The following is a 12,547-nucleotide window of genomic DNA, read 5'->3' as shown; positions in this document are numbered from 1 at the left end:
CAGAATGTTTACTGCAGAGTGTCACTTTCTGAGGATTCATGAATGATAGAGGATCTGCAGGTTTCGAAGTCTTATAATTATGTGTGAAATACCTGCGTAGTTTCATTTTACATTGCACAATGAACTAGAAGCAAAAGTGATAAGGAGAACTTAATTAAGAAGAAATTATCAATTAGTTTTATGCAAAGAGTCTTTATCGCGGGATGCAAGTTGAGTAGTCGCACTGCTTAAAGCTGTGAAAGGAACCACTAATACCCATGAGATAGTGCACAAGCCAAACAGCTGGCCAGGAACTTGGGCTGAATCCACCGCTAACCCCCTGCTTTACATCCTTGTCCCTGCAGCTTTTCCGGCCCCATATTACACCCCCTCTTTCTGCCATGCAGATTTCCCCTACTCTGTATCTAAAACCCACCCTTTGAAGGCTCCATCCAAAAAAACAGTGCTTTTTTAGGCTGATAAAGAGCGGTCTTGAACGGTTGTGAAATGCCGATTTTGGGGGAGAATTAGCCTCCTCACCCCCTAGGTACGCCTTGGAGCTACTTCCCCACCCGCACCATCGCCCATGCTGGTAGAAAAATTCTTCTATCTAGGGCAGGATATTTCACCATCTGAAACCTCTGTCTCCCACCTATCCCTCCCCACCACAAACATTATCCGGCCTGTCAGCCCCTGCGCACTCTTGTGTGCTGTGTGGTAGGGTGGGGCCCACTTTGCTGTCTAGGCTCTTACCTCTTGCTCACCAACCCACCACTCTCTGCAACGCCAATGGAAACAGTAAAGGAACTTCCCCTTAAAAGCAGTTTGTTAGCCCGCCAGGTCCTAGCCTAGCATTTTAGTAGCGATAAACCCCATGTGTGGGCCTTTAGGGCCAGTAACAGCCCTTAGCCATCGCAGAGAGCCTTGATTATCCAATTCTCAGGCTGGAGGACTGTTGGCGGCCTTGAACATCCCAGCACGTGGTGCTTTATGCGTTTTTCCATCCAGCCAGAATGTTATGACCTTAACAGCCCAGCTAGCCAGATATTTTATAGTTACTAAACATTTATGATTCCTTTGAGAACATTAATGAATCCAAGATATAGCATGAACTGAATGGTAGCTGAAACTGTTTATTTACATATTTTGTCTGAAAACCGCTTTTTGATCCAGATTTATTTTTGACATTTGGCATATATTTGATTGGTGAAATACAAGGTAAGGACACAGAGTTGCAGGTGGAAGTGTGAGAAACCTGAGGGTATTCTCACTTTTAACCCCCTTGGATCCTGTGCACAGCTGGCCAGGGAAATGTTCATGGGCTGTTCACACCATTTCACAGTACTGGGACGAAGAGAAGGCAACTAAGAACAATGAAGACCACACTCTTTTACCACTTTGTTACTGGGGAGAGGAAGATTTCTGCTAAAAGCTATAAAGATCAGGCTTGTCCCATTGATTGTGGTCAGGCAGGGCTGATTGGACACACATGCAGGCTGTCAAATGGATGCATGTGTATAAAAGGAGGCCAGCCCAGCAGCATGAGACAGCGGGGAAAACTGTATATGGAGGAACGAAAGGAGCAGCAGCAGGGAAGGCCGGTGCAAGCGTGGCGTGGGATCTGGGGTTCTGTGGAACCAAACATAAGGGAGCCGTGTGGAGAGGCTATTCCCTTTTATATGCTTTCAAGCTGCTTGTTTCCCTGTGTTCGGTCATTGACACAGGAGTGCCTGAGAGGCGGGAGTGGGACCCCTGATGTGTGCAGCAGAAGGCTGTACGATCCATGCTGCTGTGAAGACTTTGAACGCGACCAGCGAGTTTCTAGCCTTTGAGAAACCCGGTGCGCGGACATTTAAACTTGGTTGTTCGGGGAATACTTTGTATCGTAGTGGATGCGCGTTTGAGGAAACATATTTTCAAAGGTCTCCGATTCAATCAACTGTCCAATATTGAACAACGAGGAATACTTTGTATCAGAGTTGGAGAAAACACGTTTTCGAAAGTCTCCAAAGTTTGTACATTCCGGTTTGAAGTGAACTAAGGAAATATTACACTGTGGGGTGAATGAAAGGTGTTCCGAGTACAAATCATGTTTCTTGAATACCGAATTTAATGAAAATCTTAACAAGTGAAGGAGGAAGGAAATGAACAGCCTGGAAGCTCTGTGGAGCCTCACTTCTAATTGGGTGGCAACAAATCCGAACACAGCTACAAGCCGACCGGCCCGGAGCAAAGGCCTGGAGATAAGGCGATGCTCAGTCTCTGCCGGTCTCAGCTTGCAAAGCGAAGAAGCTCCCAATTCATTGTGCTGCTGCAGAAAGCCCAGTTATCCTTGCCGCCCTGCTGGGCTATCGCACCATTCACCGAGACAAAGGTAAGCAGAAGGCCAAATGCCATCTCTGCAATCGATCTTCCCCTCTTAACCCCCACCTCCCCCTGGATCACCAACATGAGGTCCTCAGAATACATCCCTAGACCCATTCCTTCCCGCTTCCTCCCTCCCTCCCGCCCGCTATCTCTGCCCACCCCAAATCAGCCATGACGAAAAACCAGCACTGCTCGCCCGCCCTCCAACCTGTTCAAGTCCAACAATAACTGTAGCCGAAATGTCCCGTAGATAGTGAGCTTGACGCTGCGCACCTTCCTTGGAGTGGGGCTCGTCTACCAACAAGAATCCCTTTGTCTGCTTCAAGAAAGCCGCCTCCAACGAGGGCCACAGTCTGACTACCAGCACAAACCAAGCAATGATTTCAGTAAATCTATTTTCGGCTATCTGAATGGGGGTACAATCATTTGCACCCCATAGTTCAGTTCCATACGTTACCTCCGGGATTGTCTGTGCCTGGTAGATCTTAAGAGGTACAGAAAGAACCTTGCCATCAAGTATTGTTACTAAATTCCTAATGAGGCCACACAGACACAAGTGCGATAACTAGCACTTTACTATCTGGTCCTGCCATTTTAGCTTGTTCAAGAAAATCAACATATACAAATCCACTGACTCCAGAGGCTGACCATTTAATTTGGTAGTGCACGGTACAAATATCCTTTAACATTATCTCCATCCGAGTGGTCCACTGGCACTCTCTCACATCTGAAAAGGAAAGGGGGTGGGGGTTGAGTTAGTGGAAATGAGTGGGATAAGTGCAAGAGAGCAGTGATGTGCTGTTGGCAGCTTCAGTTAGTTTAACACTGTTCTCTGAGCTTGGGGGTGCTTTCCGGTCGGTAGCCGTCGTGTGCTGTTGTGGGAAGCTATGTGTGGTTTGTTTTATTGTTGCGGTGTAGTGAAGTTTGTGCGGATTGTTGTGGTTTAGGGTTGTGGTTGTATTTGGTTAGAGTTTGAGAGGTGTATGCAGAGGGGTGAAATTGTTAGTGGGTTGGCTATTGGCCTCACTATGTAGAAGTGATCTGTTAAATTTCCACGTTCTTTCTAGATGTGGCGCGTGAATATCTCTGCATTTCTATCTGGATCTTGCACTAGCTAATATTCACAATCCTGTCTATATATGACGCATGCCAATATTCACAATTATATGATAATAGGGCACTGGCCCACCTTCGAAATTCTGTATAGATGTGAAGCAAGCTAGCATTCACAATTCTATCTACATGTAGAATTGTTAATATTCCCAATGCAGTCTAGATGTGGCAATGGCTAATATTAGCTATTCTATCTAGATGTGGCACTGGGCGGCTTTCACAATCCTGTTCTATATGTGACGCAGGCTAATGTTCATAATTCTATCTAAGTGGGCACTTGCTAACATTCGCAATTCTATCTATGTGTGCACTTGCTAACATTCGCAATTCTATCTAGATGCAACGCAGGCTAATGTTCACAATTCTGTCTAGTTGTTAAGCAGGTTAGTGTTAATATCCTGGTCTGCTATGGTCTGAGGGCAAGTAGAGTGGCAGTGCTTCTGGAATAGAGTGATTGCTCTACTCCCCACCCAGGCCACACCTACCTTGATGGTTGCTGCTGGTTGACGGCTAGCTGTGGGCCTCCCCTGCTGACACCTGCAGACACAATTTGGAGCCGCCATTGGCCGTGGGGCTGCTGGGTAGAGGACTGCCCTGAGAAGGTCAGTTATGACCAGGTGGACGTACCAATCAGGGTAGGCGAGTGGGCTGGGTAAAGGCCAGACACAAAGGACTACACCCCAGGGACTACACACTCTAGATGCAGACCAGCACAGAAAAACAGGGTCAGAAGCCACAAAAACTCTAGACAAACGCACCAGATTAGCACACAGTGCTCACCAAAAACTATTGAAAAAACACTCACACCACTCCAATAGGCCAAAAGCGGATTACAATCAATGTTCAACTACTCACTGAGCATCAACCAGCCCCTAAAGCTGCTTCCAAAGTGGTTTCCCTACAAGATCCTTCCATATTGCAGTCCACAAAGCAAGTGGAAAATGGCTGCTGGAAGCAAGGCAAAGAAACGCCTGACTTTTCCAACCAATTGCAAGAGGGGAGGGCAGGACTAGGGAAAAGGCCAGACACAAACAAAGGACTACACCCCAGGGACTGCACACTCTAGATGCAGGCCAGGCACTGGTATCCTGGAAGGGAGCTGGTATTCGCCTGTACTCAGGCCTTTTTCCCACCCACTGCACACCGCATAGTTTTAGAAAAGTTGATTCTAAGGCCTTTTGCGGTACATAACTTATTAAAACGTCCAATTGGTTCTTCAGGCCAACCAGGGTTTTAGACAGCAAAACTGTGTCATCCACAAACAATAGACTCCATTTTCTGGTACCCAAAGTTGGGGCGTCCCTTGCAGCTTCTAAGAATGCAGGGACTACCCCATTAATATATAAGAATAACGAAGGCTCTGTGACGCACCTCTGCCTAACCCCAACGTCAATAGATACTGGATGGGTTAACTTGCCAGACGGCCCCCAACGTATCTGTGCCGAGTTGCCAGAATATAAAGATTTAATGCCATTGCCCAAGGACGCAGGGGTGCCTAGTTCCTCTAGAACAGAACAAAAACAATCCCTTGGCAATGTATCAAAGGCTAATTGTAGATCGACAAGTGCCAAATACAAGCATTGTGAATTGAGAATCGCTGATTTCCGGCATACGAGGTCAAGATTCAGAGCCTGGTCTAACGTGGCGATAATCGCTCTAAATCCCTCTTGCACATTGGACCCAATCCTACAACTGATGCAAAAGCACCCTGGAAAAAAGTTTTGCCAATGAATCAATCAACGAAATCGGCCTATAATTAATTACACTGCGAATCCCAATCGCCTTTCTTTTGCAGTGAGATGATGATTGAATCCCTCCAACTTCTCGGGGAGAGGTTGCTAGAAAGAAAACCATTACAAAATGTTGTTAAAAAAGGTACCCATTACAGGCTCACATTAAAAAAGATCAATGGGAATGCAGTCCGGACTAGGGGTCTTTCCCTTTTTCGCTTCAGGCAGCGCCTGGCCTACTTCTAGGGCTATAATCTGATCAACCCTACCCTCATTAGGGAGGAAAAAAGGATACCGGTGCCTGTCCCGACTTCTCCACGCTGGCCAGCACATACTGCCCTGAAGCATACAAGGCAGTAAAATGATTATGCCACTCATCCAAGGAGATATTGCTTACCACACCAGGCGGCTCCGGTTTAAGATTTATCTTCACCAAATGCCAAAACTCTTTAGAATCCTTTGACCCGGCAGCCCTTCCAAGAACTGACCAGATGATTTTACCCTGTTTTCTCTTCTTTTCAACAAGCATGAGTTTATAGTCATGGCTGTTTTTTAACCACGCCCGGGGGAATAGCCACCCCGCACTTAAGCGTATTAACCAAGACAGTCTTGGCAGCCCGACATTCATAATCATACCAACCCACAGACTTTCCATTAGCTGATGCTTAAGGATCTCTTTCCTTGCTAACTAACGGGGACTGTCTCACTATCAACAGTCTGTCAAAATGAACATGTGATAAAAGATTATAGCTTGCATCCAAGTGAATACCAGTCTATGCGAAAACTGCATTTAGCAGAAAATACTTTGAGAGCAAAATTAACTAAAACTTTGAAGGTTATTCCAACACAGTCACAGTTATTGCATGGAAAACCTACCATAATAAAAGATACAGGAGTGGCAAAGAACTCTAAAAGAATAAGGGATATTTTTGCACTGCTGAGATTAAGTCTTGGGAAAGGGAACCCTGAGACTTGAGACATTTATTGACTTGAGACAAGAGTCTCATGGTCCTTTGCTGCTTGGAACTGTTACTTGGAATTTGGGGAAGGTTGGTTGTTGGTTAAAACTGCATCATGCTAAACTCAAGAGAGGTAAATCTGAGACTTTTTGGTTGTAACCTTTGTATACTTGGGGAAGGAAGCTGTGAGCTGGAAGAGGCCGAAACATTATGTTGGACACTGTTTCTTTTGGTTGCTGACATCCCTAGACATTGGGCCTCATTATGACCCTAGCGGTAGCCGTGCAGGCAAAAACGGCACCGCTGCAGCCGGAGTCGTTTTTTCCCTGGCAATGGGCAATTACCGGGGCATTACAGCCCTGGCGGTCGCAGTAATTCCCCATTGCCAGGAGCAAGAAACAATTACTCCCTGTTCGAGTCCCATAGGACTCAATACGAATGGGGAGGATGGAAGCACCGGCACCGTTGATAACGGTGCCGGTGCTTCCGTCAAAGGCTGCGAGCGGGTGCTGTTTCGCCTGCCAGGTCAGACCTGGCGGGAGGGACGGCACCCGCCCGCAGGACTCAGAGTATGCCGGTCCAGTAACAGTGGTGCCGGTAGCTTACCGGCACCGTTGTTACTGGACCGGCATACTCCTAATGAGGCCCATTGTATAGATTAGTTGTGAGGGCAAGTATAGGTTTTGGACACAGACAAATTGTTCAGTTGAACTTTGAAGACTTTCCCTAGTTTTTATGTAGGTAAATCCCACCTTGGCATTGGGCAAGTTAGGCCTTCAACCATATTGGAATTTAAGTTAATAAAAGAGTTGGTTTTTAATTCAGAATCTGTTGTCTGTGTCTTGCTTCATGATGCCTTCAAACCAGATGGGGCAGGTTAATCAAATGGAGAAGTACCATAACGAAAAGTGAATGGAGCATGCGTCCCCATAGCCCTAAGATCAGACTTGATTGCAGGGGTAGGGCGAAGTAATTCCCTCGTTTAAGCAATATAGGTGATAAAAGCGGCCCCTGCTTTCCAGCAGGCGGTTGAAATACCCTGGTTTGTATGCCCTCTAATAGGCATCCTTGACCGTTATATCCCGAACGGCTAGATAACCAGTAGCTCAATGGCAGCTGGCATACCCTCCACTACCTATTAGCTTGTGCCAGCCTGACCTCGTGGTTGGACTTTTATATCTAGAAGTTCTTTAATTTTGACTTGAACATTTTCACAAATTCATGGACAAAAATATTTGTTTATGACCTGGTTTACTGATTGATAGTCCTCAAATGTGCTAGATTATCAACATCCTGCACTCTGCTTATCATCATCATCGTCATAGACCTTCACTTCAGTGTCCACGACAAATTGCTTGAATCAGACCCTGAATTCAGTTGTACCACAGTTCTGAGAATTTGCACCAAAAGTGATTTTATTTGAACTGATGTCTGGTCAGATAATGCTAACGGTTAACCGTTTATCTAGAACTGTCTCTACTATGTATGCGACGTGGCATGTTAATATATTTGCCATGCTTCTTTTGGTATTTACACATATTTGTTTCCTCCGATATACCTTTGTGGATTTCTTTGGGACTCATTTTGGATGTCATGAAACTGATTTCTGACCATATATTTTAATTTTCATGGAATCTACATCTAGGTATTTCAAATGTCAACAAATTGAACCATTGATTAAAGGTTTTATTACCTATTTTAAAAACGCTTCTGATAAACAAATACTTTCAAACTAAGGAAAGCGCTTTTGGGTTCCAATGAAAACTAAACAGACCAAACACTTAAAAAATGACAGCAGAGTTTCAGCATTATTTTCAAATGGGATTTACAGACTGTGGTGGTAGTTTAGCCTTAAATCCTCTCACACAGCAAATATGCTATACATGCCATCTCATACCAGTGACACTGAAGGGCCTCTATTCTGTCCAGTCCTCCACACTCCTCAGTCCTGATGCAGAGTCTTATTTTCCTAAAATGATGTTGAAATGTAGATTGTACTGAAATTAGGTGTATTCAATACTGCAGATAATTCATGGCTGAATGCATAGAATATATAAAAGCTGGTGCATCTAAATATAGGAATATACAATCTAAACCAGGGGTCTTCAAACTTATTTATGTCAAGCCCCCCCTTGAGGAAAGGTTTTTTGACATAGAGCTCCCCCGCCCTCCCGATCAGTGAGATTGCTGGATAAGAGACAAATACAGCTTTCAAGAGATCCACTCCACTCATCGTTACAGGTGGGTAGTTGTGAGCAGGTAGCATGCCAGGTGCCCCCTCACTCATACATTCAACATTGAGTCACCAATGAGAGGAACATGGGGACGGTCCCATGAAATCAAGAATAGGCATTTGTTGTGTGTGTTCTGTAATCCAATAAGAATAGCACTTGAGGGAGAGCTGAGATGTTTACTTTTTTGACAGGATTATTGGGACAATCATCAACCACTTCCTAACTCAAGGCACCTTCCTCTCGACCCTCAAGACTGGACAAATCCTCCTGCTTTTCAAGAAACAAACACTAGACCCTGAAGGCCTCAGCAGTCCTAGTCGAGTGTCTCAAAATAAAACGGCCTATACTAATACATTTATTGCCAATCCTTAATTCTAAATACAAATAGTGTGGAAAAAAATGTTATGCCAAAGAAAAGTGTTCAAGAAATGATAAATATTCAAGCCGTTGGCTTCCTTTCCCCACAATTTCAGCACGGGACAAGGCGGCACAATCAAGCTTAGCTCACTCTCTGGCTTCTCTAGCACAAGAATGCAGTTCTAAACTTTACATCAGTGCCTTCTGTGCCATAGTCTCTTTGCCATTCAAAGTCTTATTTCTGACGGCCTGGTGCAACACGACCAACATTAAAATTGCTTTCTTGCTTTCTTGCTTTCTTTCTTGCTTTCTGTCTTTCTTTCTTTTCCCCTTCGGGTGATTTACTGTTCACCCTAGGTCCCCCGCCCAAGGAAACTGCTTTAGTTTCTCCCATTTTCTCCTCGCTTCTCACGCTCTCTTCTCTCTCTCTCGTGTGCAAGCATCTGAAATGGCAAAAGAGAGCTGGCAACCTTAAGCACTCTGAGGCAAGATGGGGAAATTGAGTTTGCACAAATGTATACTGCCACAAGAAGGGGCAGAGATGGAAATTTGAGTCCTACTTTCTGTGCTCTTCCCCATGGCTAGGTCTGTTTCTGGATTGCCCTTTGTACCGCCCACCTCTCAGGGAAAGGGGTTCCCAATGCCTCTTGACAAGGCCATTTTTGGTGTGGCAAGATCCATTTTTGATAAAATTCAGTAAGCCTGACCATCAATTACCACACCATAATATGCATTCGTATGATTCATTATCAAAGAAGACCTCCTCATCAGGTATTTGGTTAGGTTGGTCATTAGCCATTGTGCCACCAATAAAGTGGTTGCTATGGAGAGTTTACAGGCCGCACTTGGGACTCGAAAATCATCGTCCTAATTAGAGCTTTTAAAATGGCGATCCACTAGTAACATGAGACAGGTAAATGTAAAAAAGAGTGCTTTCAATTGAAGGATTTTCCAACCAAGAACTTGAATTTAACAATGCCTATTAACACCCAACCACTGGCTCGAGTGTTCTGAACACTTGAAGTACAAAGCCAATCTCTTCTTGGACAGATTTACACAGGAAAGCAGTTGCATCATTTCACTGTCCTAACATGCGGTACTGCTATTCACACCATGTTCCAGGCACTGAAATCTGGAATTTGTCAGTCGTGGTGCATGTTCAGTTTTCATTCGCCAAGGCAATTCTAGTGAAGTTGTTTTGCGAGTTGCACATTTGGATACACAGGAGCCTTCAAATGACGTACGAATTCTTAAAATCAGTTAAGAAACAGAGAGGTTCTCCGGATAGACAAAATCTAGCAAAGATTAATAGCAGAACAATTGTATTTAACATATCTGACGTGTAATTATAACAAGGATGCTTCCAAGTGGAACTTACCTACAGTAATTGTAATTTTGTATTGACTCTATACTCCCCTGAGTCTCCGCCCTAGGTTTGAGAATAATTCTCTTTGCCATTGTCAGCAAACAAAGTTTAGATTAAGATGTTGGTGTGCCTGAATAAGAAGAGCAGTGGGGTACACTGCGGATTCATGGAATCTTTTGCCCTTCGCAGTCCTCGAATGTGAATGCTGGTAGAATATCTAGCGTTTATCCGCTTCAGAGGACCAAACCACGCCATGTAACGTCTGAGAAGCATCTGGGAAATCAAACTTCCATAAAGCGTCTTGTTCTTTGTTTCCATTGCGATAGGGTTACCCTAGAAGAGTACGATGAACTGAGGGAGCAGGCTCTTGCTAAGGAGCAGCTTCTGCAGCAGATACACGGACAACTGAGGGACGCCATCCACGGCCAGGAGTTAACCAGGGTCGAGGTACGTACAGTGAAACAAAGCTAGTAACACTGTCTGAGCAATGACATACAGCTGCAACTAATAAACACCAATGAGCTGCTTCTGCTTACCAAACTAAACAGCTGAAACAGTAAGGATGCATCCCTGTGTGGAATAGTTTATCAACGTTTTAGATCTTGCTGAAGACTCAGGGTGAGCAAAAGACGATGGTCCTAGCACATTGCTTAAGAATTTACCTTCAACAGTCTACATATTTGTATAGCCAGTGTCACGTATACTATTCGCACCCGGATAAGGGGACTTAGCCAATCAGGTGGCTGGAACGGCAGGAGAGAGTAAACATTCTACACCCGCTGTTTCCAGCAACCCAATGACCTTCCCTGGGTGGTGCTATTTTTGTAAAGAAATGTGGGGAGGCAACAGGGAGCCTCCCCACCTTTTATTTTTCCTCTGGAGATTGAAGTTGCTTGCGCAGCCAATCTCCAAAGGAAAGAAAATAAACCATTCGCACCACGGATAAACACTGGGGTGAGAATGGCTTTCAACCCCACTGTGGGGGGGCGAACATGGCCGGTAATGGCCCCCAGCCCTCGTCGAGGGTCTACCGGGCTGTTACTGCCCATATCCGCCCCCAAAGTGGGGGTGAAAGCCATATTAATGTATTTGAAAATATGCAATGGATGAGAAATGCTTCATGAACTAAGGCACAGGTTTATTTTAATTTTAAGTTTAAACTTTATTTTTTGTAATAAATAGATATACAGCAATGGTTAAAACATATACAAACTAACAAAGGGAATACTTCTGCGGTCGACTACAATTTATGAATATGAAGAAAAATGAAATCAAAGAGATGATTAGCAAGAATGAATAGATGTTGAACGATTAGCAAGTTTGTGAAATGTTTTAAACAAAGAATGACTATCAATGACAATGAAAGTATACATTCAAAAATAAGTGCATACAAATAGACGATTAATATTCACTATGGATCGGGAGGTGCCCACATTTATTAGGAGGCGTCTTAAGGTTGGGGTTTTGGAGGATAGGGAGGTTTGTGGAAGCATCCAGACGGTTATGGAGAGATATTTTGAAGAGAATGAAGGGTCGACAGACTTCAGGGTGGTGTGGGATAGTTTTAAAGCTGTATTAAGAGGGGAATTTATAAGTAAATTTGCCCACTTGAAAATTAAGCATTTGAATGAATTGGAACGTATGGAAAGTAGGCTTTCGGACTTGCAACGAATATATGCGCAATCAGGGATGCTTAAGGATAAAGAGGAGATGTTGCAGGCTCAGAGATTGGTAGCAAGTAAGAATGACCTTTTGACTGCGATGGGTATTTTCTATACGAAACAAAAATTCTGGGAATGTGGAGATAAGAGTGGGAGAATGCTTGCTAGTAGGTTGAAGGGCATGACGGAGAAACCTTTTGTACAAAGTCTTGTTGATGAACATGGTGATGTGGTAATGAGAAATATTGATATTTGTAAATGTTTTAAAGGATTTTATGAGAAATTATATTCAGAGTATGTGTTCCCATCTCAGGTGGAATTGGAAAGCTTCTTTATGAAATTGGATCTTCCTAAGTTGTCGTTGGAGGAGAGCAGGGATTTAGAAACGGATATTGAGTTGGGTGATGTTTTACTGGCTATTAAACAGCTAGGAGTGGGTAAATCTCCAGGAATGGATGGTATTCCTGTGGAATTTTACAGGAAGTTTGAGACTTATTTGGCTCCTATCCTATGTAGGTTGTTTAATCTGTTTATACATGAGGGTGATCTGTGCCAGTCGATGTGTGAAGCAATGATTACCTTGTTACCGAAAGAGGGGAAGAATTGTAGCAATTATCATCCCATTTCATTGCTAAATGTGGATGTGAAGATATTTGCTAAGATCATGGCTAATAGATTGGAAAAATATATGGGGAAATTGATTCATACATCCCAAGTGGGGTTTTTACAGGATAGATTTGGTTATGATAATATCAGAACTTTGGTTGATATCATGAGTTTG

General features: G+C 44.0%; 1 protein-coding gene across 2 annotated transcripts in view; it reads left to right on the top strand.

Moving 5' to 3' along the window:
* PMFBP1 (polyamine modulated factor 1 binding protein 1) overlaps window positions 1–12,547 on the top strand; it is a 1,360,893-nt gene that overhangs the window by 350,991 nt on the left and 997,355 nt on the right. For both annotated transcript variants that reach the window (XM_069635509.1, XM_069635508.1), the window contains one exon: window positions 10,432–10,552. In XM_069635509.1, coding sequence (XP_069491610.1) covers window positions 10,432–10,552 — 121 coding nt within the window. The remainder of the gene's footprint in view (window positions 1–10,431; window positions 10,553–12,547) is intronic.

The sequence above is a fragment of the Ambystoma mexicanum genome, chromosome 1q (genome assembly GCF_040938575.1).
Source record: "Ambystoma mexicanum isolate Mex_15411 chromosome 1q, UKY_AmexF1_1, whole genome shotgun sequence".
Lineage (NCBI taxonomy): Eukaryota > Metazoa > Chordata > Amphibia > Caudata > Ambystomatidae > Ambystoma > Ambystoma mexicanum.
The sequence above is the reverse complement of the archived record's forward strand: the minus strand, read 5'-3'. Positions and strand labels throughout refer to the sequence as shown.